The sequence below is a fragment of the Lutjanus erythropterus genome, chromosome 8 (assembly GCF_056507025.1).
Source record: "Lutjanus erythropterus isolate fLutEry1 chromosome 8, fLutEry1.hap2, whole genome shotgun sequence".
In the NCBI taxonomy this organism is placed as follows: Eukaryota; Metazoa; Chordata; class Actinopteri; order Lutjaniformes; family Lutjanidae; genus Lutjanus; species Lutjanus erythropterus.
Genome location: NC_139324.1, coordinates 37,763,351 through 37,791,081, shown reverse-complemented (window position 1 = coordinate 37,791,081; position 27,731 = coordinate 37,763,351). Strand labels below are relative to the sequence as shown.

Here is a 27,731-nt window from a genome sequence, read left to right as displayed (position 1 = left end):
GGATGATAGAACCACAGCTAAAAGAACAGACTTGTGGGATGTTGCTGGAATTACAGTTAAGATGGCCAAGTTTGGGCAGTTTTTGGAATTACAGCAAAAACTATAGTATATAGTGGTATAATGGCTGAGGTGTTGTGGACAATTGTGTATCTAGTATGTTTTATTTGCCTTTCCCCTCAAAAAAGGGGGCAATTCGACAAGCTGATGAACATTTCTCAATAGCAGAAAAAAGGAGAATCTTGAACCAAGGTAAAGGTGCTGGCCTGAGCGTTTGACGACACTTAACCACACGAGATGGCTGTATTAAGAACTTATAAAAATGTTACGTATTCCAGCTTTGAGCAGTGCAACAAAACATCTAAATCTAAATCTCAACAACACACTGAACAGTCAGTGCATCAGAAAGTTAGTCCATGAAAAATAAATGATTAGGATGTCAGTGAGAGGCTGACCTTTAACATTAAGTGTGGTGCTGCAGCTGACACTGCCAGCATCATTCTGAGCTTCACAGGTGTAAACTCCATCATCATCAAAGCTGGTGGAGAGCAGTTCCAGGACTGCTACTGAGTCAACAAATGATGTCCTGTAGTTGCCCCCATCTGTGACCTTGGTGTCGTGTTTGTACCAGGTCACTTTAAGAGGGGCTGTGCCACTGACTTTGCACTCCAGTCGGAGTGACTCACCCTGCTTTACAAACTTAGTGGCAGGGAGTTTCAGCACAAATTCAGGTGGTTCTGGAAAGCCAAAATACAGACATGTTAGCTTCTGAAACCATGAAGGGATATTTAAGATAGATGGCTATGACAGGCAGGATGTGAGCACATGAGATGAGCTGAGGAGATGAGCTGACAATGATGAGTTAGCAGCAGAGGCGGGATGGATATGGAAAATGCAGATGCAACACAAATGCAACACACAGTTCTTGATGGGAAGCTGTGGCGCTGAAAAAGCTTCAAATAATAACAATGAATATGTCACGAAGCTGGTAAAGTGTGACAGAGAATCACAAGTTTTAGCCAGCGATGCAGATGAGCAGTGAGATGGATACAGCCACGCAAGAGTTGATTTAAAAGATGTAAATCCAACCTTTGACCGTCAAGTCTGCACTACAGCGTGCAGAGCCAGCATCGTTGCTGACTTGGCAAGAGTAAACTCCACTCTGGGTGACACCCACTGAATAGAGCTCTAAGAAGCAAGACAGCCCATCCAGGCCTGTGAAACAAGTGGGTCCAGTCATGAGCTCTGTGTCATCCTTGAACCATTTGACTGAGAATGGAGGTGTTCCTTTAAATGTGCCTTTGAAACGTACAGTGGCATTGGGTAGAGCCACCTGGGACTCAGGTGGTGTCACAAAGCTTGGAGGTTCTGAAGGGAATAAGATGGAGCAGGTTAAAGAGGTACTCACCTTTGGTATAGCCATGACCAACCATGTCAGAGAACACTTTCTAACCTTTAACCATGAGAGATCCACTGCATTCACAACTTCCTGCTGCGTTGGTCAGTTTGCAAGTGTAGGATCCTGCGTCAGATCTCTCTAGGTGTTCAATTTCAACTGACACAGAATTGTCCTGCTGAATGAGTTTGTGCTTTACACCACTAGAAATTTTGGTCCTGTCCTTCTGCCATTCCACAGAGATAGGGAGGGAACCGGATATTTTGCAAGATATCTGAACAAAGGACCCCAATATCTCTTGCATGTCTATCAGGGGTTTGATGAAGCTTGGGGCAATTACTTGTTCTGTTACCAAAAGAATAATAAAAAAAAGCAATTACATTTTTTTCCCCAACATGTTAATGTATACAACAGGAGATATGTTTGTCACACCAACCTAGTACGATCACTTTGACTTTGCAGGTACAGCTACTGATGTGGTTTGCCACCTCGAAGACATATTCTCCTTCATCCTCTTTCTGAGCAGATTGAATCTTTAGGCTGCTTATGTTGTTCTCAAACATCAACTTGTACTGCCTGATGGACTGAAGCTCCTTGCCATTTTTCATCCATTTCACTTTAAGCTCAGGGGAGCCTGTTACCTTACAGTCCAGACCCACAGGATCTCCGACTGTAACCTTTATCACCTCAGGTTTCTCTGTGATCTGAGGTGGCTCTACAAAGCAAAACAAAGTCAATAATTCATACATTTTTCTAACCAAGTTAGGACCACAGAAAGATTGCCAAAGATAGCCATGATTAATTAAGCACAGGAATACCTTGCACTGTGAGGGTGGCAAAGCACTTATCCTGTCCAGCCTCGTTAACCACTTGGCAGGTGTATTTCCCACTGTGTGTTGCCTCACAGACAGGAATCCTGAGAGTGGCCACATTGTTCTCAAATTTTCTCTCAATCTTTGGATCCTCCAAAATCCAGTTCTCATCTTTCTGCCATTGTACAGAGAGAGTGGGAGAACCCTCCACAATACACTGAAACTCTGCCATTTTACCCAGAACAGTGGTGGTGTTCTCAATCCGCTTGGTAAATGTTGGTGGTTCTATTTGGGAAAACCAATGTAATGTTAAAGTAAACAGCCAGTTATCACCTCAAGAACTAATAATGTGGATCAATAATTCTGACAGGACCAACCTTTAAGGTTTAGCGTAGTCTTACAAGTACAGCTTCCCACCTCGTTTGCAACAGTACACTGGTATTCACCGATATCTACAGAGTCACATTTGTGCACCTCTAGACCCACAGTGCCATTCATCTGGGAGAAGCCATGTTTACCACTGGGTTTGATCTCCTTTGCATCTTTATGCCATGTTATCTCAAATGGACCAGTCCCAGTAACCTGACAGTCAAAACCAGCACTGGAGCCCTTCACAACATCAATTGGAGCCAGCTCTCTAATGAATGATGGTGGTTCTGAGATGAGAGAAAACAAACTGTCAGTTACTCATTTTTAAATATTTTATGCCACATAGGCTCTTTTGGCATGTTTTTCCCCATATAAATGTTTCTTGATGGTTTCAGACAGGATTCAAATTGATTACGGTCTAATAAGCAATCTGTTAGGCCAGGTAATTTATCAAAGATATTTTTTAAAACAATGGTTTGAAATAACCTGGTTGTTTTAGGAACCAAAAATGAAAACTCTCAACCTAAGTCAATGCCAATACATTTCTCTCAAGCAGTAGAGCAGATAACCTAGAAAAGCCTCCGCAGTGTTTGGGAAACCACTGCCTCCAATCCTACATTCATCCACAAAATGATCATCATGTCTTCTGTCACAACTAACCTTTGACCTTCAGCTCCATGCTGCAGCTCTCACTGCCAGCCTCATTCCGAGCCTCACAGTAGTAGAGCCCACTGTCTTTGGTATCAGTTCCACAGACTTCCAGAGTGGCCACAGAATTCACAAAGGCCATCTTGTACCGATCACTGGGGGTGATTTCAGAGCCTTCCTTGAACCAGTAGATGTCTATCTCAGGTGTGCCAGTCACCTGACACTCAAACAGTTTATTCTGACCAGGACGGACCACGGACACACGGGCTGGCGTCCGTGTGAATTTAGGGGGCTCTAAGAAACAAAATAAAACAATGTAAAACTGACAGACGATGAGGGGGAAAATTTTATCTTTATAAAGCTAATGTGTTTCCATCCAAATGTTACTCAAATTTTAAGCAAATCTGTGTTTCCATTGGTTGTAGCAAAACAAAATAATTAAAAGAAAGCCTTTATAGGTTATGTAACAATGGGAACATCACAGCCTTTCATTGCAGTTTCCCAACCTAATATGGCATTCATTTACTGTTATGTTACTTACTATTTTTATCAATTTGTCCTTTTTTGATTTTTTTGGGCTTTCTTGTTGAGTCTGAAACTTTCTGCATTTTCTCTTGCATTCCAATACCCCATCTATTTTTTTGTGATATTGGCAAGTGTTGCAAGTGCTTAGAGCCCCTGATAGGGAAAATGTGAAGTGCTATACAGTCACTTCACACAGCAAAGTTTTGAATAAAAACACTAATAAGTTTGAAATGGAAATGAAATCAGAACGTGGAGGGCCAGCATGAAGTCAAAGGAAATTCCAAAGTCAAACTGCCCATAAGAACAGATGGATGGAAACACAAGGTCCCTATCAACTCAGTTTCACATAAAGAATGATAACCTTTGACAAAGAGTGTTGCCTGGCATGAAGTGGAGCCAACATCATTCTGTATTTCGCAGACATACTCTCCAGAATCTGAGGTTTTCGCAAAGAAGAGCTCCAGTGAGCTTGAGGTGTAGTCTTTGATTACAGAACAGTCAGCACTGGATAAAATCTCCTTCTTGTTTTTAAACCACTTGATGGTCAGTGGCGGAGTGCCAGATACCAGTAAGTTAAACTGGACCTTTGAGCCAGGCAAAACATTCATGGATTCAGGCTTTTCAAGAATGCATGGTGGCTCTGGAAGAGAAAAGCAAATTAATGCCTGTCAAAGCTGCACAACTGGCAAAGTTTCTTTAAGTTGCATGGCTACATTTTGATTAGACATGTCCATCTACTGATAAGTATTACAAAAACAAATTGTGTTCAAACCTTTGACAAACAAGATCCCAGAGCACTGGACAGTTCCTGCTTTGTTTTTAGCGATGCAGGTGTAGCTGCCGCTATCTTTACTGTCAAGATTAGAGATTTCCAGAAAAGCAACATTCTCAAAGAATGTGCATTTGTGTTTCTCACTAGTCTGGATTTCTTTATCATCTTTGTACCATTGTATGGTTATCGGCAGGGAGCCAGATACAAGACATTCCAGATGAGCAAATGATCCTTTGATACCTTCCGTCTGCTTCAGTTTTCGTGTAAAAGATGGTGGAATTATTTGATCTAACATAGAAGAAAAAAGAGTGAGAAGCAGTGTTCAAAATAATATGTAAGTAAAGATAACTAATTTTAAATTCTGAGATCCACATTAAAAACTGACCGAGAATGGTGAGTGTGGCCTCGCAAGAACTTTGGCCAACATCATTTGAAACCTCAAAGGTGTATTCACCACCATCACTTTTGTCAGTTTTAATAATCTTGAGCACAGAGCTGGTGTCTGTGCTGTGTACTTTGTATCTCTGGCCTGAGGTCAGCTCCTTGCCAGCCTTTAGCCATCTGGCCTTCAGGGGTTTTGTGCCTGAGAACCTGGCTTCCAGCGTTGCTGGATCCCCCTGAGTCACACTGATAGACTTGGCCTCCTCTGTGACCTTAGCTGGCTCTGAGACATCAAACAAAACTGTCAGTAAAGAATCTCAAACTTGATGTAATAAACAGTATTGATGAATGAAGAACTAAAGTCAATAGCAGACTTCAAGATTCTTAAGATTCATTCTTCATTCTTAAGTATTTGGTCCTAATCAACTTGTAATGTCACAGAATTATCATGTCAAATCAGGTTTCTAAGTGAATTGTTGCAATTCATAAACTTTCCGACTGGGAAACTTCCTGCTAGTAAATCTATGACTACACAAGCTGATAAGGAATGTCTGAGCATTCAGCTGAAAGGATGCAAAGTAGGGTACAATCTGGGTAACCAACCTTTGACTGTCAACACAGCTGAGCACGTCTGGCTGCCAGCCTGATTCTGTGCCTGGCAAGAGTATTTGCCACCATGTTTGCTCTGTAAGCTGGTGATGTGCAGCAGGGCAGTCTTGTTCTCAAATGTAAGCTGAATGTGTTCAGCCTCTTTGAGCTCATGGTTGTCTTTCATCCAGGACACAGTCATGGGCTCTGAGCCCTTCAGCACACACTGCAGAGAAACCTCGCTGCCCACCAAGGAACTGAGGTTCTCCAGCTTTTGCACAAATGATGGTGGTTCTACATGGAAAAATGTTGTATGAATATTGTTGACATCCATACTAATTATTAGCCTCACAAAGTCAGACTTCATTCCACACTCTTTTCTCCAAGATTTGTCTGGAGCCTGAATCAAAGGTTTATTGATAGATGGTGCGGTGTGTTGTACAGATTGTAAAGCTATCTGAGACAAATTTCAGGTTAAAAATAACTTGGCCTAATGTTACTGTATCTGTGAGGCCTACTACAAACACAAATGCCTACTGAGCATTGCCAGATCAGGAAGAGCAAAGAGGGAACTTTGTGTTAGCTTTGTGAGGCTATCCAAATATAGATATAGGACAGATTTAAAAAGTTGTTTTTTTCAAATGACAGCAGAAAATTTGATTTAATACATACACAGCATCATAACAAACCTTTTAGGGTTACTTGACATTCACAGGAGACCTTCCCTACTTCATTCTCAACAGTGCACTGGTACAAACCGACGTCTCCTGCCTCTACTGTCAGCACCTGCAGGGCTAACAGGTCATCTTTCACAGTGATCCTGTGTCTCTTGTCATTCCTGATTGGCTTTGTGTTTTTATAGAAGGACACAGTGAAAGGGGCAGAACCAGTGACTTGACTCTCCAGCATCATCTCAGAACCTTTCACCACATCTTTAGGCTCCAAACTACGCACAAACAATGGTGGCTCTAGAAGAAAACAACGGACGAGTCAGCCTATTACACTACAGTATACAAGTATGGCATACAATGATGCAAAATAAAAGATTCCGGTGGAGTTTTATTGTGAAGTTGAAGACATTAATGGTGTTTACCCTATGGACATCCTGACCAGAGAAATGCTGATGATTTATTATTTGAAAAGCAGAAAAGCAGAATGTCTTCAGTGTCACAATAAGTCTCAATTCTAAAATAAATTGCTGAAAAACTCAGGTAATGTTTCAGATTACACCAACCTTTGACTGTAACTGTACTGCTGCAGCGGTCACTACCAGCTTCGCTGGATGCCACACAGACATAATCTCCACTATCCTCTACTGTACACTTGAGTATTTCCAGAGATGCCACTAAGTCAGTCACTGCCATTTTGTATTTAGAACTGGAGATGATTTCCATCTCATTCTTGAACCATTTAAAACTGATGACGGGACTGCCTGTTACTTTGCACTCCAGCCTGGCAGAGTCACCGCTGGTAACAAGCTTGGTCGCCTCAAGCTTTCTCACAAACACAGGAGGTTCTGAGAGAAGAGGTTAACATTCATTATCAGACAGAAGACATTATGTTAGTATTAAAAAAAGATATTGATGTCACTCAAGAATGTCAAGACATTTTCATGCAGCTGCACGTGATACTGAAGACAGGCACCTTTGACAAAGAGGACTGCGGTGCAGTCTACCTTCCCAGCATCATTTGATACTTGGCATGTGTATTTAGCGGAATCACTGGGTTTCACAGAGTGAAGCTCCAAAGAACTTGAGGAGGCATCTTTCTTTATGAAATATGTGCCTCCAGTTACAATCTCTTTTTCTTCTCTGAACCACTTAACAGCTAAAGGAGCTGTTCCAGTGAAGGCTGCTTTGAAGGAAACAGTGGTTCCTGGGATAACATCTTGGTTGTCTGGTTTCAGTGTGAACACTGGGGGCTCTGGGGGCCATAAACAAAGCAAAGTTTGTATTTCATGTTAGCGTGAAATCATTCAAGGACTGTACATAGCAAACAGAAGCACAAAATAAGCCAAGCATTCATAACCTTTGACATAGAGAGTGCCGCTGGTTTCTTTAAAGCCTGCTGAATTGGTGGCTTTGCATTTGTAAACTCCAGAGTCGGCCTTCTCCAGCCGAATAATTTGCAGTGTTGCAGAGTTGTCTTTGAATTCAGGCTGGAATTTGGATCCAGGCGCAATCTCCTGGTCGTCTTTGAACCAAGCTATGGTCATGGGTTGGGACCCAGACACCTTACAATCCATGGAGACATCATTACCAATGTTACCATCAACTCTTTTCAGGGACTTGGTGAAAGTTGGAGGCATTATCCGATCTGGTTGTTAAAGAAAAAACATCTAATGCATTAACACAGTTTCAACTGTTTTTGAGAAGAATCACTCAGATAAAATCCAAAAGCAAATGGCAATCTGCACACCATCTTTACTTAAGACTACTGCAGTGTTTCAGTTTTAAGACCTTAGCTAAATGTACACCCCAAAATGTGTTAAAACAGTGTGTCAGTCTGTTTCCTTGTGGTTATACACATAATCAACAACAACTATAGATTTTGGCAAGAAGTTGTTAGCAACTAAAACTTGTCATATTTTCATGATTTATAAAAGAGCCAAGTCATTAACAAAAGTTAAAGAAGCAGAAACCAGGAGCTAACCTAAGACAGTGACGGAGCAAGTGCACTGGTCTTTTCCAACTTTATTCGACACCTCCATCTTGTACTCTGAAGTGTCTCCTCTTTCTGCTGTAAGAATCTTCATGGTGGCAATATTGTCCTTCAGAGTCATCTTATATTTACGGCCACTGATCATCTCCTTCCCGTCTTTAAACCACTTCACTTTGAGGTCTGGACTTCCAGAAAATGTGCACTCCAAAGTAGCTGAATCTCCTGCAGTCACACTAATGGATTCTGCAGGTTCTACGATTCTGGCAGGTTCTGGGATATGGACAGACTCATTAGTTTTAAGAGTTTATACAAGAATCTATAAAACTTGACATAGGAGCCAAAAAAAGTATTTCTGCATTAAAGATGTCATCTGACCTTGCACAGTCAAGGTAGCTTCGCATTTTTGTTGGCCAGCCTCATTCTCAGCTTGGCATGAATACTTGCCGCCATGGCTAATGGCCACTGTTGTTATCGACAAGCAAGTAACATTGTTCTCAAACACCATTTTGATATTTGGATCATCATCTCTCAGTATTTCAGAGTCTTTCATCCATTTTACAGTGATGGGAGTCGAACCCTTAATGGTTCCCTGCAGCTTCACTGTATTTCCCAACACTGCTGTAGTACTCTCAAACCTCTTTGTAAAAGTTGGTGGCTCTACAAAAGACACATTATGAATTAAAAACTGAGCTTGAAGCACAAGATTAGACCTCAGCCAGTAATGGTTTTATTATAGTTTACTAACCTTTAAGTTTTGCTAAGGCCTTAGTGGTGACTTTCCCCACATCATTGGAAATAACACATTGATAATCTCCAACATCTGCACTTTCAAAGGTCTTAATCTCCAGCCTTGACAAGGAATCTTGGGAAATTATTTTATATTTCTGATCACTGGAGATGGCTTTCTTATTTTTTAACCAGCTTATTTCAAAAGGGGCTGTTCCTGTGATCTCGCACTCCAGCTGAGCTGCTGCTCCCTTCACCGCCTCTATTGTCCGCAGTTCTTTTCTAATGGATGGTGGCTCTGGGTGTCAAAAGGGCAAATAAAATATATGTAGTTATTGTCAAAAGTTTTCTTACTTAAACAGTGTTTGTAAAGTAAATGCAAGACTTGACAAACCTTTAACAGCTATAAGGGTGTTGCAGCTCTCACTGCCAGCATTATTGGACACCTCACAGGTGTAACTCCCACTGTCTGTGACCAGAAGGTTCATTATCTCCAAAGTGGCAACTCCATTCTTGAAAGTGATTTTATATTGTTCTCCATCGCTAAGCTCTCTCTCATTCCAGAACCAGTGGATGCGAAGCTCGGGTGATCCTTTAACACTGCACTGTAAGCGTGCAGCTATACCTTGTTTCCAAGTAATCTTAGGTTCCATTTTCTTGACAAAGGTAGGGGGCTCTGAAATGAGTTTTTTTGTTTGAAAACACCAAGATTTTTAAATGTTGTCAAAAGAGAGAAAGAGACAAAATAACCAAGACAGAAACGTGTGAAAAGAAATGCAACAGAAGAACAAGAAGATAGCAGTGCATAATGTTAGCATCAGCTTGCAATGGGCTGAAAACAGTTGTCAGCAAAAATCCACTTGCTCATTTCAAGAGATATATGTTTTAATCAAAGCTAATGGAAAGATCATCTCTAAGATCTTACCTTGAACTGTTACCATAGCCTCACAGGATGAGCTTCCAGCCTCATTTGTGGCTGTGCAAACATATTTCCCTGAGTCCTTCAGTTTGGACTTGGGTATCTCAACAACAGCCACCTTGTCCTCAAAGGACAGTTTACAGTCCATGCTCTGGTGGACTTTTTTGCCATCCCTGGTCCAGGTGATGGTCACACCAGTGTCCTCGTCCACCTGGCACTCCAACCTCAGCAGGTCATTGACAGCGGCTGAAGCTGGCTCAATGGTCTTAACAAAGCTGGGTTTGTTGATAACCTTAAGCTCTGTTGTAAAGGTAGCAGTGCCGACACTGTTGGAGGCCTTGCACAGGTACACTCCCTGGTCAGTCAGCTCAAGACTTTTAATGTGAAGGGAATACTTGTTCTTTTCACATTTCATAACATAGTTCCCTTCAGAGGAGATGGCTATGTTGTCCTTGTGCCAGACAACGTCCATGGGTGAGGATCCAGTGAGTGAGCACTGGAACACAGCTTGTTTGCCCACATATAAAGTCATTGGGTCTGGTTTTGATACAAATACCGGTGGGTACATTTCTATGGAGAGCAGGTAAAACATACAAAAAATTTAACAAACTGTAAAAAGTGGAAAAATACACCAACATGAAAAATAAACTAATCTCAACAAGGTGATCAATGTATGTAGGTTTAAACATGAGAAAATAAGATCCTCAACAGCATTATGTCTTGTCAAACATGACACCAGATCCAGTTTATGAACAAATCAGTACTTCCACACTGCATCAATGATTCAGGGTAAAAAAACAACAATGCAAATATGTATATAATTCTCTCTCTCTCAAACACACATATATGTAAAGCAATAATTTAAAAATGGTCCCACTGGGGTCTTACCGGTGACAATGAGTGAGGCTGTGCAGCTGGCTGCGCCATGCTGGTTTGAAGCTTTGCAGGTGTATTCATTGCTGTCAGGTTTGACCGGGTTCAGGATTTCCAGTGATGAACTGATGTGGCTGCTGAGGATTCTATACTTGTCGCCTTGTTTGAGCTCAATGCCAGACTTGTACCATTTGAAGGTCACACTCGGAGCATCCTCGATTTCACATTCGAACTTGGCGTGGCTGCCGACATTTATCTCCAGAGGTGTGATTTTCTGCCTAAACACAGGTGGCACTAAGGCACACACAAATTAAAAGATAAATGTTAATAATGGAATCTATGAAACTCTTGTAAAACATTGACAGATCATGAACATGAATGGTGGAATGTACAACAATGGTGGTAGGCAATTCAGGAGTGACTGTAAAGAAGAGTCATAGCAAGAACATTAGCCCCATGGTTTCACAAAAAGCTTCCCGAAAACTCATCATGCTAGCACTGAACATGATTCTCATGGGGCTAGGGTTCAGGCTAAAAGAAGGAGAAAAAAGGGTTTGTGAAATATGAAGCAATGTCAAGTTGAAGGCCTGGAAGCATGCAGAGAGACATCGGAGATATGAAGAGAATGGACCTTGAATGTGATAAACCATGGGTTTAAAGGAACCTGTTGTCGCAGACATGCTAAAGTGACTATGGAAAGACCATGAAAGATGCCTGAAGTCCAGAGTTATGACAACCATTATAGCAAGATGCTTACTGACTACAGAGCCTTAAGCGAATTTGCATGGCTGTGACAGTTGTGGTCTTTAGGCAGTTACTGACCATACAATGATGTGGAACAAACAAGACATGGTGAGTTAGTACCATCAAGTGCCCTGATAAGGGTGCTCATGCCGAGCTATGAAATGAATATAGAGACCAAAGTGAAAAATGCATAATTTCATGTGAGGACGAAGGTCTTGAATGAACCAATTTATGTGAATGATTAGTCATTCTCAGAGAAATGGGTGAATGAATGAATGATACATTAATTTTTTTCTATTTTCAAACCTCTTGAGACCACAGTGAGTCTTGTAGATGTTGTAGTCCTGCCGGCTTCATTCTCAGCCTCACAAACATATTCTCCTTGATGCCTCTCCTTGACAACTTTGTTGATAACCAGTGTGTATGTGTCATGGTCTTTGGAACACTTGAACTCTTTGCCAGATTTTACCAATTGGCCATTGAAAAACCAGTTTACCTTGGTGACATACTTAATTGTGGTGCTAAAGGTCACTTTACTATCTTCTTCAATAGATACATCTTCAAGGGAAGTAACGATTACAGGGCATTCTCTCTGCTCTGGTCTGGAAACTGTGATCTCCTCTTTGAAGATCTCCTCCCTGTGCTCCTTCTGGATGCTAATATCCACCACCTGTTCGGTTGGGACAGTGGTGGGAGGTAGTGCAGTTGAAACAATTGCTGCTCCTACATCTTTCTCTCTGCTTTTCACTGTTACTGACCTCACCTCTTGCCTTGACACCTGGACGGACTGCTCAAAAGCCATGTGAGCCTCAGTGGAAATTTTGATCTGGGATGATATGGACTGCTCCATCTTTGCTGCTTTGGATTCCTCCACTACAACCTTTTGCTCAGCTGCTGCACATTCAACTGTCATTTTTGTCTCAGTCTTGAGTGCAGCAGCCTGAGATTTAGTAGCAGTGAAATCCACTGCACTCTCTGCCACGCTTACTGTCTCTACCATGGATGACAGCATTTGCTTAGAGCGGGCCGAGGTGACCTGCGCCCTTTGAGGTTTGTCTAGCTGCATAGTGCCTGGCTGGTCTGAAGTAAGAACATGGGCTTCCTGGTATACTATGGAGTGAAAAGCTGCCTGGAGTTCAGTTCTGAAGTCAGCTGTCTGAGGATATTTACCCTCAAAAGCCAGAGTGATCTCCATTGGGGCGCCTGCTGTTGTGATCAGGTATGTAAACATGGCCCGCTTGGGCTCTCTTTGAACCTTGACTTCCTGGACTTCTATAGCATGTAATCTTCCAACAACGTCAGCCAGTAACACTGGCTGGTCACTGGCCACAGCAGACTGAAGTGCGTCTCTGAGCTGTCGCCGTATATTCAGACTGGATGGTTTAGGGGTCTGAACCACAAAGGTCATCTCTTTGGGAAGAGCTGTGTTGTCTTTGGATTCTGATGCCATAAAGGACATTTTTGGCTGTGTGGTGACAACGACTTTAGTGGACTCAGACTTGGTAATCTCCTTAGAGAGCTCACCCATCAGAACTTGTTTCTCATCCATCATTACTGACTGTCTGACTGACTGGCCTTCCTGTATCTGAACAGCAAAGTCCTGTTCTGCTGCCTCTAGTAGGACACTGCTCTCAGTGGAGATCTCCTTCTCCTCGATGTGGATTGGCTCAGAGGGAATTTTTGGCTCTAGAGCCATCTGGCAGGTGAATTTATCCACAGCTTTAAGACTCTCAGTGTGACCCTCCTCTAGGGCCTGACTGTCTGCCACAGTGGTGACATGCATCACATTCAGGCGATCCTCCTTCTGCACCAAAGCTCGCTGCTGTTTGACATCAGTAGTAACTGGTGTCTCTTTTGGCAGCTGCATGGGCTGGAAGGAAAGCTGGAGGATGTTTTGAGGCCTGGGCTCAGTTCGTAGCTGAGACTGAATGCCAGTTACTGACAAATCCAGCTCTGTGTGATAATCTGCTGTAAGCTCCCTTCTCTCTTCCAAAATGGCTGCATGACTCCTTGTCTTTTCTTGTTTATGTGCTGCCACCTGCTGGTCAGGCTTCTCAATTATGAGAATACCCTCTTTGGGTAGTGCCTCCACAGGCTGAGTTGACTGGAGATGCAGCAGAGTAGGGGACACTTTCTGGGGCTGGATGGTCATAGTGCTAGCCTTGGCCTCAAACTCTGATGTGTCCTCGCAAAGTACTGTCCTCTGCTCATCCTGAGTAACAGTGTGTAGCAGAGTAGGACTCTTCCTGGTTCCTGCCTGCTCTGGTGCTGGTTTCTCACAGGTGAAGCTCTTCTCAGATGGAAGCAGGTCCTGGTCTGTGATAACCTGCAGGTGCAATAACTGCTCTCCTTCAACCTGCGACTGAATGGACATAGCAGTGTCCAGACTTGGCAGCTGCTGTGTGGGCTCAGCCTGCAGCATTTGCTTCTCTTCTGCAGTTAAAGCTGCCTTTATCACTTTATCCTTACAGAGATGGGCTGTCTCCTCAACAGGCCTTTGCATGGAAAACATAGACTCTTTGGAAAGAGTCTGTTTAGACTCACTGACTGAAGCCAAGATAGGTCGATGCTGTTCTTTCCCAGGAGAAGACTTCACAGCAGAGTCTGCTGTGGCTAGTTCAGTTGTGTGGCCCTCTGCAAGCACCCGTTTCTCTGCAGACTGGGCTGAGTATAAAATCTTAACACCTTCCTTAACCTTGTAACTCTTTTCTTCCTGTGGTTTGGGGATATCCTGAGACTGCTCTTTTAGGATGGACAGTTGTGCCTCAACCTGATGCCCACTGACTAGATGTTTAGGTTCTGCAGTGGGCCTGACAGTAGCAGACTTCCTGTCAGCCAGAGGCTCTGTGCTAACAGTACAAAGTGGGGTGAGCTCCTCAGCAACAGCTGACATCACCTTTGACCTCTTTTCTCTAGCTGCCTTAAGTTCAATGACCTCAGGGCTTTGAATGCGATCACAGTGCTGCTCTGTGAGGTCCTGGCTCTCTTCAACAGACGATGTAAACGCTGCCATGTGAAGCTGTTTTGCAGGAACAGCTGAAACCTGAGGTGGGTGGGTAGGAACCACAGACACCCTCTCCTCTATTTCATGAGACTGAAGCACTGCTGCCTGGTGGGTCAGCTGCTCGCGATGAACGGTGGCGGCAGAGATATCTAGTTCTCTAAGGGAGCCCACTTGCTCACTGGGAATTATCTGCCGGTCTTCAGTGCCAATGGTATAAACCATCTGATCTGACTTAGCTCTGTCCTGGCCTGGCAGGCTAACCTGGTACAATCGGGACTCTGTTGCCTGTTCTGTAACTGAAACCTTATAGCCCTGTTTTTGAACCACTGTCAGCTGTTCCTGTTTGCGAGAAACAGAAACTGATTCTCTGAACACAACAAGCTCAGCACTACAAGATGCCTCCCCAAACTGGTTAGAGGCCTTGCATGTGTACAGGCCACTGTCTTCCTGTTTGACACTCTTAATATTGATGAAACCAGATCCATCTGGGTTGGCTACAACAATACAATTTCTACTGGGCTGTATCTGGAAAGCTCCCTTGAACCACTTCACATCAGGGATGGGATCACCACTGGCTTTGTAATTAAAAGAAACCTCCCCTCCTTCTGAGCACCTCACAGGTTGGATCTGAACTGTAAAAGTAGGAGGCTGACCTGTGACCTTGAACATCTTCTCCACCCATTTCTCTGCCTGGCTAACATCTGTCTTTTTCACTTCAAGGTATGTAGTGCATGTTGTCTGGCCAAATCTGTTGGTGGCAGTGCAAGAGTACTCGCCCTCATACTCAGATGTGACCTTGGTGATTACTAATGTATACTCCTCCTTCTCCTCTATTAGCTTGTATACAGAGGAGCTCTTTATCACTTTTCCATTATGAGACCATTGAACAGTTGGCTTTGGAAAGCCAGACACTCTGACAGTAAACTTGGCTGTTTCTCCACTGGTTATAGCTGCTGGGGAGAGCTGGCTGAGGAAAACTGGCTTTTCTTTTTTCTTCTCTAAAGTGGAAGAGTAACGTTTGGACTCTGGCTTGAGTTCAAGTGTTTTTGTTTTCTGTGGTAACTGGACCCCAGTGTAGTAGGTTTCCTCTTGTTCTTCCACAGTGGTGATGGTGGTGCTATGATGCTCTGTCAGGAAATATTGAGCAAGACTGATAACAATATTCACAACACAAATATTAGCATTAGCAATGAATTCATAAAAGAAAATATTAGGTAACTGACTACAGTTATTCTTAGTCCACCAACAGTCAGATTTTTTCCAATCAATCAATAAGTTGACAAAACATTCTGACAAGTGTCAGTGTCCCTCTGCAGATGACTACTCCAAAAAAGGCAAAAGACCATTTGTGAATATTGATTTAGATAATTAATTTCACATTTTACACCTACTATCTCACTCCTAATCCATATTACTTAAAAGTGAAAATAATAATTGATAAACATAAAATCTCTGTTTATAAATATCACAATAATCTATTAGTTGACTAAGTGATTAAAAAACGACAACCTGACTACATAGTGTATGTGTACACACACATATATATACACACACACTAAAGTAATTAATTAAAGTAATTAATTAAAGTAATTAATTAACATAAACCTGTCATTTCTTTTTACAGTAACTCAATAAGCACCATGTATTTGCTAGAATGACCCAAACAATAACCAAAAACAAAACTAACAATATTAAATCCCCCAAAATGGACTTTCCCCAAATAATAATTTGATTTTCATATAAATCAAACAAAGCAAATAAATTGCTTACATATATGAGGTGAAAAGTTGGTATTTTATAAAGCCCAACAAAACAAAGGTTGTTTTTGACACCTGCATTTTGCCTGTAAATGTTGATTGACAAATAAACCAAGTGAACATCCACTAACCCATATGCACTAACCCATTGTTTTAAAAAACAAACAAACAAACAAAAACAAAAACAAAAACAAGCTAAGACTCCAATTTTACATCATCAAATATTTTATTATATAAACTCTTAGACAAACCACCATGATGTCTGTACAAATAAACCATACATTTCTATCTCAATGCCAGAATTTTTTAAAATTTACTTAATTTTATGATACATACTACTTATACACTCCTAAAATTACACATATTTACAAGACTTAAAACTTGTTTAAAATAGAAAAAAAGGTTTCACAGTATTATCCATTTTTAAAATTTATTGTCTTACTCTACTATGAATTATCAACTTGCTTTAAAAGCCAAAAAGTGTCATTCACACACAACAAAAACTCTTACACACACACACACACACACAAAAAAAAAATCACAACAAAGTTGCTAAATCACACAAGTAACAATGAGTAAGCCCTATGACAATAATGTTCTTTAATAGTTCCAAGACTGACTTTTGATACAATGACTGCTAAAATGAAAAGGGCTGAGATCATTGTTCAATTTACTGGGCATCAATAATGCTGCAAAATTATAAGAAAATTAAATTACTGATTTTGTATCAAGTTTTGTTATTCTGACACAGTAGTAACATATTTGAAATCAAACTTTTTGTAGTTCTGGACAAAAACTGAAGTGACATTACTAACACATTTTCTGTTAGTATTTCCTTAATTACACCAGCAACAGATCAAACAGTTAAATTTTCTTCCTCCTTTTTTTGGATGTCACCATACTCCCATGTTTATTTGAACTGTTAAAAAGCAAGCAATATTTCTTAATAACTTTCTCCTGAATTATTGATTCCCTAAAGTTCAATCTAAGCCCTGATAATTAGACTTGGAACATAAATAGATATTTCAAGATATTTTGATATTTTATACATAGATTATTTCAAATGAAAAATCAATCTCAGTGAAATAATTGCTTTAGCTTTTCACACAAAAATCTGCTGTCATAAATTTCACAAGGATCTTAAAATGTCAATGATATGTACTTCTGTGAATGTTTTGTGTATATAAGATAATTGCTTCACACATTTCTAATATTCCTAGTTATAGCTGTTATGTCTGCAGTGCAAACTGATGTGAATAGCACAATGTTGAAAACAGACCAGTAAAAATTTTTTTGAGCTGCTAGACTTTGGCTAAAACCCAACAGATACAATTTGTGGTCAGTTGTAAAGACATTACTTCATAATATCATTGTTGAATTTCATAGCTCACTCTTAAAAGTCTTACCTTATAACAAAACCAAACATAAATCCAAAATTGTCTACCAAAAATTTAGATAAAACTACTGTGGGAAGTTTTACACAAAAAGTGTCAGCAGACAGTCACTTTCTACACTATTCATCTGCCCCCCCGCACCCCACCCCCAAGGTTTACATTTTTCAACACTGAAACACTAGAACAACATTTACACACAGTTTTTCCCTACATTACTGTGGGCTGGTTGCCCAAAGATTATTTAAACTTTTCTACTGTATCTACTTTTCTATTCAGCTCCAATGCTATCTCACAACACTTGTTCAATTGTAACAATAAAGCACACGTTCTGCAAACTGACAAAATGTGGAACACTTGCAATTTGTAAACAATATTAAGCAAGCAATGAAAAGAAACCGTAGGGGTTCTTAAATGTAAAAACATTTCCTGTTCAATTTAGGCTGTTGCTTCACTCATTATCTACAGAATGTTTCCCAGTAAAGCAACTTTTCTTTAATTTCAGATAATTAATCCTAGTACACCAAGAAAACAACCTGCTAAAAGTACTCAAGGATTAACAACATACAACAAAAGGACTTGAACAGGAACTTTATCTTTGTGCAACCAGCCCAAGACCCTTCAACCCTTCTAGAACACCTTTAGTAGCGCAGTGGTTTCAATGCAACCGGCTGTGTTTTGGATTATGCACTTGTACTCACCAGCATCACTCTGGGTCACATTAGTAATGAGCAGATTGAAATGGCCTGCAGTTTTCTCCTGGATTATACACCTGCTGTCTGTGACACGCTCTCCATCTTTGTACCACTCAGCAGTGGGGTTTGGCTTACCACTAACTAGACACTGAAGGATAACTGGCGTCCCTACTGCTGCTGTGACGTTAGTCAATGGGATGACACATTTGGGGGGTGTTTCAGTCACCTGGAATTGAAAACTACACATATCAGAAGACTTCCCCTTGAACTCTATTTTGTCATCTTTTGCTGGCTCAGCAAATACGTCAAAGTTAATGCTTACGTATTTCTCTCCCTGTTCACTCATTTCTTTGTCAGTGTTGGCTACCAGCCTGACTGCCCGCTGCGATTCATCTGCCTCTTGCTCAAACTCAAACTCAAGCTCTATTTCTGATACCTGTTCACCGTCAAACGATGTGTTGCCAACCATCAAGTCAAACTTCTGCGGCTGCACTTTGGCACTTCCAAGAGAGACAGCGGTCAACTCCCTGCCCCTGGTCTTCCCTGAGAAAGCTTTAGCGTTTAACACCACCAAGGAGGCCCTACAGAGCGTCTCCCCAACAACATTAATAGCTCTGCAGGTATACACTCCAGTATCCTGTGTTGTGACTTTGCAGATCTTCAGGAAGTGGTTGTCTCCATCAGATGAGTGCAAGTATTTTTTATTATTGTGAGGAATTTTTTTGTCACCTTTAAACCAAGACACGATTGGAGATGGAATACCCATCAGTGAGCACTCAAACATGACAGTGGTACCCTCTGGGGTCTCCATGTCACAGATGGGATTGATGAACCTTGGAGGCATCTCAGTGACCTCAAAAGCTATTTTCAAATCATCATGCTCCTGAGTAACAAAATCCACAGCACCCTCCTCATAAATACTTGGTAACACATCCAAAGATATGATCATGCTCTTGTTATCAGCTGTGTACTCAGGAATGGTGATGATCTTAACCTGTTTCTCAAATTCTTTCACCTCATTTTCATCCAATTCTACTTCAAGAAGAATCTCCTGAGGAGAAGGAGAACGAGAAGAGTCATCTTCCTCCACATCAAACTCCATCACATGCTGATGGGTAACAGCAGGTGGGGCAGGCATGAACCTAACTTCCTGCGATACAACGACCACTAAAGCAACACTTCTGGCCTCCCCAACATAGTTCACAGCCTCGCAGATATACTCTCCCTGGTCGGCTTTAGTGACATTGTGAATTGTTAGTGAGATGCTATCGCCATCTCTCTCCATTTTAATTCTGTCATCTGCCACCAGTTGGGTTTTGTTGCAGAACCACTTCACCTCAGGGGAAGGTAGACCAAACACCTCAGCGTAAAATGTTAATGAGTCATTTTCAAACACTCTTTTCTTAATTAGAGGTTTAAGGAAGGCAGGAGGGATTCCCTGTACTTTCTCCTGAAGGGTTGCCAAGCCTAAAGACCCTCTTCCCTTTGTGAGGTATCGATTCTCATCCACGTTTATTCCAGGAGGTGTTGTTTCAATTCCCTCATCAGCAGGAGATGTCAGGAACTGAACTGGTGAGAAGAACCTCTCGCTGGAGTCTCCTGTCGAGGCTCTCTTATGTTCTGCAGGGGAGAAGGGATACTCCTGAGGGGTCATAAACCCACCAGGTGTATCAGAACTTGGAGTATGGAAGGACATGGGGGACTTGGGAGTGTGGAAGGACTCAGCAATTGGCTGTGAGACCTCGGTAGACGAGCCTGGGGTGTAGAATCTCTCTGCTACTTCGGCTATCTCTTCGCTCACAGTACTGCCAATCTCTATGGACATCTCCGACTCAGGAGACAGTGGCCTTCCCCAATCTGTTGGAGGGTTGTAATAGTCATAGACAGCACCAAAAGTGACCTCCTCTTCCTCCATGGAACCAACTGCTGCCACTGCTCCCCCCTCTTCAGCTGCTGAGGCCTTGTCCACACTACCTTTTTCCTGTATAGATGGAACCTGGCTCTGAGGTCCCCCGGCTGCAGTGTTCTCAGGCAAATCAAGTTGCCTAACTCTGCTGTCCACTTTAGGCTTGACAATAAGTGGTTTAGGTTCATCCTGACCCCTACCTTGTGTATGAGGCTCAACTACATCACCAACTGTTCCATCTGCTACGTCTGTCACATCAGCCCGGGAGTCTGGCATACTAAGGAAGACACCACTGTCCATAGAGGGTTCTGGGATGGAAATAAGCTCCTTACTGGGAAGTTCAGCCTCCTCACTGACATGCTCCAATCCTTGAATAAAATCATATCCCTCACTAATTCCTTTAGCCTCTTGTTTCATTTGTACACTCATTTCTGATAACCTCTCCACAACACTACCCCCCTCAGCATAACTTGGGACCTCCACACCGACAACTTCAGCCTCACTGTGAATAGCGGAGGATATTGCAGCTGCACTTTGTCTCTCAGGTTTGAGAGATTCAGAAATTCTTTTAGGCTTAACAGCTTGCTCGGCTGGAGCTGAAGTTCTCACAGAGCGTTTTGCTGCTTTTTCAGACTGGAAAGGAATGAAGCTGCTTGTTCTGTCAAATGTACGCATTGTCTCCTCCCTCACCATCTCCACTTCACCTGCCTCCATTTCTCCCGGCAAAACAGGTTTTCGGGGCTTAGGCCTGACCAGCTCTGGAGACTCCTGCACTTCCTCTACAAACTGTTTAAGTGCACCACGGCCTTCTGCTAAAACTGCTCCCTCTTCAGCATCACCAGATACTGCACAGATGTCACTCTCTTCCTCCAGAAAGGAGATGGGCTTGGTGGTCTTAGAAGATAAAGGTTTTGGTGCAGCAGGAGTGAAACCTGGCTCTGCTCTACTCACATCTTCCGGAGAACCTAGATTTTCTGTTGTAGCAGTAACAAGTCTATCACCACCTTCTGCATGCAAGGTGTCAGGTTCCATTACTTGTTCCTGCTGGTCAAGGGAAACAGCCACAGCAGGTATAAACTCCTCAGGGAAAAGTGATTCTTTTCTCAGCTCATCCGGAGAGGACGACATCAGTAATGCAACAGGTGAATCTGACTCAAAAGCTTGTTTAATCTGAGAAACTTTTATCACAGCGGCAGAAGCTGGCAGACCACAGCCAGATATAGTTGGAGGCTCTCTAGAGGCACCAGGTCTGGATTTTGGGGCTCTGGCAGCCACCTCCGATGGAGCTTGTGAACTCAGACTTCTATCTTTTGCCTGAGCAATACCATCCTCAGTGTGAGTGATGGCAGCTTTGTGGAATACAGCAGGTTTCTTGACATCCCTGGTTAAGCCAACAGGAGACGTCCTAACTCTCACAGATGGAGTAAAACCATCACCCTCAATAGCACCACCACCTTCTGAAAATTGCACAGGCTCTGCAATTTGAAATGACACATCAGAGATGCTTGTAACCTCTCCCATCTTGTTTCTAGCGACACATTTGTACACTCCTGCATCAGAGTATGTAAAACTGTTGATATACAGCCTGTGCACTTTATCATGTGCTTCAACCCTGTATTTTCCAGCCATGACTTCTAGGCAAACATCATCACAATACCATGTGATTTCAGGGGCTGGCTCACCTGTGATTACACACTCTAACACAGCAGTGTTGCCCTCCGAACAGGTTATATTATCTAATTCGCTGATTATGTGAGGAGCTTCACCAACTACATCAAAGGAGAAAGTAAATTTGTGTTTGACAGTCTGAGAGGCTCCCTCATCACTTGGCACATCTGACATTCTCTCTATAAAAGCCTGAGGTTTGTCCTCGCTGCTTTCCTCTGTCATCCCAGGGACAGGGGTCGGTGCAGTAACTCTGATTTCTACAGGTGAAGAGCCAAAAGATTCCTCTGAACAGCGGGGTCTGTGGATCACCGCCTGAGGCACCTGTAGCGTTGCCTTTCCTGAATCCATGTAGGTCTTAAGTTCCTCTTCTATCATGCCCTCCTGGTTTTCCTCACCCTTCTCTAGTTCCGCTGTAACTACCACCTCTTGTGTGACCCCTGACGTTTTCACTACCTTTTTGTCAGAGATCTCAAGAGTGCCGCTGCAGATGGATTTGCCATGTTTATTGGTTATGACACAGTCATATGTCCCCTCATGGTCTGTTGTTGGATAGAAGACAGTGAGCTGTGATTTGTTGGATTTGCTGATGATATCGTAGTCAGGATTGTGGGCAATTGGGTGGCCATCTTTGAGCCAGGTGACTGCTGGCAAAGGGTCACCGTGGAACTGGCATGTAAACTCTGACATCTCACCGATTTTTACTTTAACCGAAGATATTTCCTTCACAAATATTGGACGGGTGCCTCCTTGAGTGTGGTAAACTTCCTCTTTCAAACCTGAATCCTCGTGGACTCTCCTCTCCTCCTTTATATCTCCAAGTCCAGGTCTTTCTGCAACTGTGTCACCACTTGGTTCTCTTCTTATACCTGCAAAATCCTTCTGTTGTCTCCATTCACTGCCCTCTCTGGTAGTTCCTGTCTCCTCTCTCATCCCTCTCTCCTCCCTTACCTCTGACTGGAAGCGTTGGTTGCTGGATTTATCAACAATGATAGCATACTCTTCCCTGCTCTTCCTACTCTCTGCCACTCTTGCCAGATCCTCCTGTGGACTACGGCATGGGGAGCGTCTCCTGGCTGAGAAAAACTCTCTGGAAGGCTTACTGGGGCTCTCAGCCTGGGCAGAGGCAAGTTCATATCCCTCAAAAGGGACACTAGTAATTTGGGTCGGAGAGTATCTCTGAACTGGTGAAGCTTCATGACTTGTTCTATCTTTTACAGAAGTAGATTTTAAATCATAAGAACTTTCAATAGGCACACCCACATGTGGTAAACCAGCACGTGTAGGAGAATGCCTTATTATGGAAGATGACTCACAAGGAGGAGATGGCTCATACCCAGTGCCATGAAGTGGTGTGGATGGGTGGCTTTTTGTTGGTAAGGCTCCACCAGCAAGAGTTGTATGTGGAGGTGGAAGGTCACGAAGGTGGGTTTCATGAGAAATGCCACCATGATGAGGTTCACGATCAAATGGTGGAACATGGGACTCAAATGGCAACCCAGGGCCAGGTTGTTTGGATTGACTGTCCAAAGCCCACTCAGACTCCAGTTCAGCTACTTCCTCTTGTTCAACAACATCTTGTTGCCATTTCAAGATGCGCTGAGCCAGTGCTTCCTCCTCACTTACGAAGTACTCACTGTCCCTCTGCAACCTGGTCTCACGACCCTCTGTCGGGAGGTCACCAGCAGGTGGCCACTGCAGGCTATCACCCCGCTGATCTTGGAAACCAGCAGGAACTGACTCGCTCAAAAGGAACTTCTCTTTGGCTGTTTTTCCAGGAGAAGGCTTCCTGCTGCGGACCACTTCAGGGTGTGGAATCGATTCTGAATCAGGAGCCTCCGTGACATTTCTTCCTACTTCAGTGGTCCTCATTGTCTGGTTCAGCGAGTAACCCTCAACCCAGTCTGACTCATGCTCCACAGCTTGCTCTTGTTCCATCAGAACATCCTGTTGCCATTTCATTATCCTCTGATTCAAGGCCTCCTCCTCACTGACAAACTTCTCACTCTCATTCTTCAACTCAGAGAGGTTCTCCCTTGACAGCTGGAGCTCACGCTCTTCTCTTGTCTTCTCAAACAACATCTTCTCTGCTCTGGCTTTTGTTCTAGGTGATGATTCAACTTCCATTTCGGTCGCTCTAGTTTTTAGTCTGGGTGATTTTTGTGCCAACATGACTGATGCTTCAGTTTCCAGTTCTCCTGGTCTGGCTTTCAGTCTGGCTTTAAGCAAGGGGGAAGAGCTTTCCTCCTGTTCTACTCTACCTTTTACTTTTGGTGACTTAGGTGTTGATGTGGCAGCATGGTCTAGAGTTGCTCTTTTCTCCATCATTTCCTGCTGTGCATAAATGTTCCCCTCAGGCTCCATGTACTGTGTCTCTGCTGGCATGGGCAGATCAGTTTCAGGGCAGGATGTCTCCTCTTCCGACATTCGCATGCCTTGCTGCCATTTCCTGATCCGCAGGGCCAGGAGTTTTTCCTCACACTGCATTCGCTCAGTCTCCAGGCTCTTTTCATACTGAGCTCTCAAAGAGTCCCCTGCACTCTCTTCATATGGCTCAGCTCGCTCTGTTGCAATGCAATCTGGTGTTCCAGCTTCACTAAGGAAGCTCTCTTTGACAGATTTGACATGCCTTGCCCTGGGTGACCTAGGCAACAACTCTGCTTCCATTTCTGCTGCTCTTGCTCTTATTCTGGGGGATTTCTGTGCCAGCAAGAGTGGTGTCTCACCCTCCATTTCTTCTAATCTGGCTTCCATTGTGGCTGTTTTCGTAAGCAAAGAGCCAGACATTTCCACATCTTCCCCTCTGGATTTGATTTCAGGTGATTTGGGTGTTGACACAGTTGCAGCTTCAGGATCTGCCAACTTTGCCCTCATTCTCGGTGATTTATGGAGGGAGGAGGGAATGGCTTCCATTTCTACAGTTGTTCTTTTCTCCACCACCTCCTGCTGGGTATAAATATGCCCTTCAGGCTCCATGTATGTCTCTACTGGCATGGGAAGATCGGTTTCAGGGTGAAATGTCTCTTCTTCTGACATTCTACTCCCTTGCTGCCATTTCCTGATCCGAAGGGCAAGAAGCTTTTCTTCACACTCCATTCGATCAGCTTCAAGGCTCTTCTCATATTGAGCCCTCAAAGACTCTCCTGCAAACTCCCCTGCAAATGGTTCAGTCGTTCCTGTTGTTGCTATGTCTTTTGGTGTCACTGCCTCACTAAGGACCTTCTCCCTGAGAGATGTGACTGGCTTAGGCCTGGGGGACTCAATGAGTGATGCCTCCTCTTGAGCAGGCACAATTCTAACAGATTCTCTACTTTCAGTGTACACTGTGGTTCCTGGGTATGACAACGTTTCAGAGTATGGAACTTCAGGGTGACGGTGCTCGACCTCAGCCGTTGTAGCCTCTACCTTTTTGTCTGCAACTGCACTGTGATGTTCACTTACCATATGCTTCAATCTAACATCTGCCGAAGATTGAACAAAACTCTCAACTTTTGTATCCACCAGTGTATCAATCAACTCACCTTTCATGATCTGAATGGCCCTGGTCCTGGACTGAGGCTCAAATGAATGTCTTACACGAGGCTGAGAAGGAACGGTGCTTGAAGTTTTACCTTGAAACTCCCTGTAGCTCTCCCCTAAATCAAAGGGTCGATTGAAATGTTGGACATCAGGCAGAGAGGCAGGCTTGACCCTGAGCTTGTCCACATAATCTGCGTAGCTTGACTCACTGGCAACTGATTCTAACTCAAACTCAGAGGAAGACATGGTAGAGATAGAGAGCCTCTTCTTCTGTTTGACAGCTTTTTGGAGTGTGGTAAGTTTTGTTCTTACCTCGTTGTGAAGGCTCTCAGTGTCACTGAACCTCTCACTGTACCTGTCGCTGCATCTGTCACTAAATTTGTCACTGAACCTGGCACCAGTGCGCCGGTCACAGTAGATATCACTGAATCTATCATTAAAGCGCTCAGACCTGTCAAACATGGGAGGAGGGGATGGGGCACGCTCAGAGGCAGTCTCCAAACGTTTGGACTCTTTCTCTGACTCTTTTTCCTTGGAATGGGAACCAGATTTGAAGTACACAGAACGCACCAAAGAGTTCTTAGATCGAGATCTTCCCTGATGGACTTTGGACATCTTATCAAATGGCGACCCTACACACCTGAGGTCGACCCTAATTTTCCTCTCTTTCCTCTGCTCTGCCATGGTGTCTATGCTTTCATGGACTTTGGCAGAGCGTCTAACAAAGCCCAGGTAGTTAGCAGACTGTTCTTCCCTAAGTGAAACCAAAAGTGACGCTGTGGACTCGGCAGAACCCTCTGAGTTTATTGCCATTACCTTATAACTGCCTGAGTCTTTCTCTTTGATACTATCAATAACCAGACTGGTAATGTACATGTGCATCTTGCTTTCAGTACAGATCTTGCGTCTACGCTCTTTAGGAATAGATTTATTATTATGAAACCAGAGGATAGTTGGTGGAGGACAAGCGACCAGTTTACACTTTAACTCCACTGGTTCACCTTCCAGGACTGATTGGAACTTGAGTTTCTTGGTGAACGAAGGTTTGATGTTCTCTGTCCATGACGTGATGGAGGAGGTTCTGCTGGAGCAGCGATTGGCTGACACCAGCCCATGATCTAGGAAGTCCTCAGTATCGGAGAAAGCTCCTCTCAGCTGCCGAGTGCTGGTGAGTTCTGTGCTGCTCTCTGGTGCTACTTCTTTGCTTTCATGATAGAATAGCTCTGCAAATAGAAACAGACAATTGTCAGAACAACAAAGCCTCCAGGGGTAAAAAGAGAAAAGGATTTGAATGAATCATTAATGGAAATATTAAGTGCATGCTGGGAGTCACAATGCCATAAGAAATAATTTCACTCACCATATTTGTTCGAATAAACGCAAGACTTGATTCTTTTTAATAGAAATCTGCAGGAAGTTTTGATCCTTCGTCTGTGGAAATTTCTTCAAAACATAAATTATTTTATTATCATTAAAGAAGAGCATAATTTCAAGATGGGCTCCTAGCATTCAGTTGTTTTACTTTTTGATTTGGCTTTATTCTAGAATATTCCTTACCTGACTTGCAGACAGGAGAATAAACGCCCTTTCTAATCCTTAAACTTAAGCGGAAATATATGATGCACAAGAATCATTGAGAAGCAAAGCTCTCCAAAAAGATTCCAAAAACTAAACAAATGAAGCTGGAAAATTGGGTGAGAAGGCGTTTATTCGAACTAATATAGTTTACTGGTGTTATTTAGAGTGCAAACCACAGGAATCACATCCCACTATCTGCAAGCCAGGCTAAGAAATATTTTGCAGGAGGAAGGTATCAGTTCCAGATGCAGTAAACCTCCATATCTTTTAAAGGGCATTTCAAGTCTGGAAGCTTTAAAAGATACATATCCTGCGCCTTTTCTTGGAAAAGATCAGAGGAACCTTCATGCCAAAATGAAACGAGTTTTGGATGCAAACCGCAAGTGTCAAAAACTGGTACAAGCAAGTTCTACCAGTGCTCGCCTGGGGGAAATCATGGAATATTATCAGAATAAGAGCAGGTAGAATAATACAGACAATAGGAATTTTCTGTCAGGACACATAGTGATGACATGCAACTGTGAAAATTCTAAGATGACTTAAAGGGACAGTTCAACATAAAGGCATATTTACAAACTCTAAAAGTAGTCTGTGAATGCAGGCCAACCTTAATCCATCATACATGCACCCACACATCTGTTTTTTTCCTCCACTGTCTCAACCATTTCTCCACTCAAAAGCCATCTTCAACGAGTTAAAGCTTGGATCAAAGTTACCTGCTGACAGACTACTTTCAAAGAGAAGAATCAATACAGTAAAGCAAAATATTGGTTAAACTGTCCCTTTTCCTCTATGCCTGCTACTC

General features: G+C 42.9%; 2 protein-coding genes across 2 annotated transcripts in view; both read right to left on the bottom strand.

Moving 5' to 3' along the window:
• The window catches only part of ttn.2 (titin, tandem duplicate 2), a 221,131-nt gene that overhangs the window by 153,476 nt on the left and 39,924 nt on the right, over positions 1 to 27,731 (bottom strand). The window contains exons 44-65 of the mRNA XM_084725464.1: positions 11,718 to 15,542; positions 10,683 to 10,961; positions 9,801 to 10,364; positions 9,270 to 9,551; positions 8,895 to 9,173; positions 8,525 to 8,806; positions 8,141 to 8,419; positions 7,517 to 7,804; positions 7,133 to 7,411; positions 6,723 to 7,004; positions 6,178 to 6,456; positions 5,504 to 5,782; positions 4,905 to 5,183; positions 4,520 to 4,807; positions 4,109 to 4,387; positions 3,235 to 3,516; positions 2,583 to 2,861; positions 2,212 to 2,490; positions 1,830 to 2,108; positions 1,451 to 1,738; positions 1,087 to 1,365; positions 453 to 734 (exon numbers count right to left, since the gene is read on the bottom strand). Coding sequence (XP_084581590.1) covers positions 453 to 734; positions 1,087 to 1,365; positions 1,451 to 1,738; positions 1,830 to 2,108; positions 2,212 to 2,490; positions 2,583 to 2,861; positions 3,235 to 3,516; positions 4,109 to 4,387; positions 4,520 to 4,807; positions 4,905 to 5,183; positions 5,504 to 5,782; positions 6,178 to 6,456; positions 6,723 to 7,004; positions 7,133 to 7,411; positions 7,517 to 7,804; positions 8,141 to 8,419; positions 8,525 to 8,806; positions 8,895 to 9,173; positions 9,270 to 9,551; positions 9,801 to 10,364; positions 10,683 to 10,961; positions 11,718 to 15,542 — 10,011 coding nt within the window. The remainder of the gene's footprint in view (positions 1 to 452; positions 735 to 1,086; positions 1,366 to 1,450; positions 1,739 to 1,829; positions 2,109 to 2,211; positions 2,491 to 2,582; positions 2,862 to 3,234; positions 3,517 to 4,108; positions 4,388 to 4,519; positions 4,808 to 4,904; positions 5,184 to 5,503; positions 5,783 to 6,177; positions 6,457 to 6,722; positions 7,005 to 7,132; positions 7,412 to 7,516; positions 7,805 to 8,140; positions 8,420 to 8,524; positions 8,807 to 8,894; positions 9,174 to 9,269; positions 9,552 to 9,800; positions 10,365 to 10,682; positions 10,962 to 11,717; positions 15,543 to 27,731) is intronic.
• On the bottom strand, positions 16,380 to 27,550 carry LOC146323254 (uncharacterized). Its single transcript, XM_084725006.1, has 3 exons — positions 27,534 to 27,550; positions 26,709 to 26,791; positions 16,380 to 26,571 (listed from the first exon to the last, which is right to left on the bottom strand). Exons 1-3 carry the CDS (start codon positions 27,548 to 27,550, stop codon positions 18,194 to 18,196), a joined length of 8,478 nt encoding a protein of 2,825 aa, XP_084581132.1. The 3' UTR covers positions 16,380 to 18,193.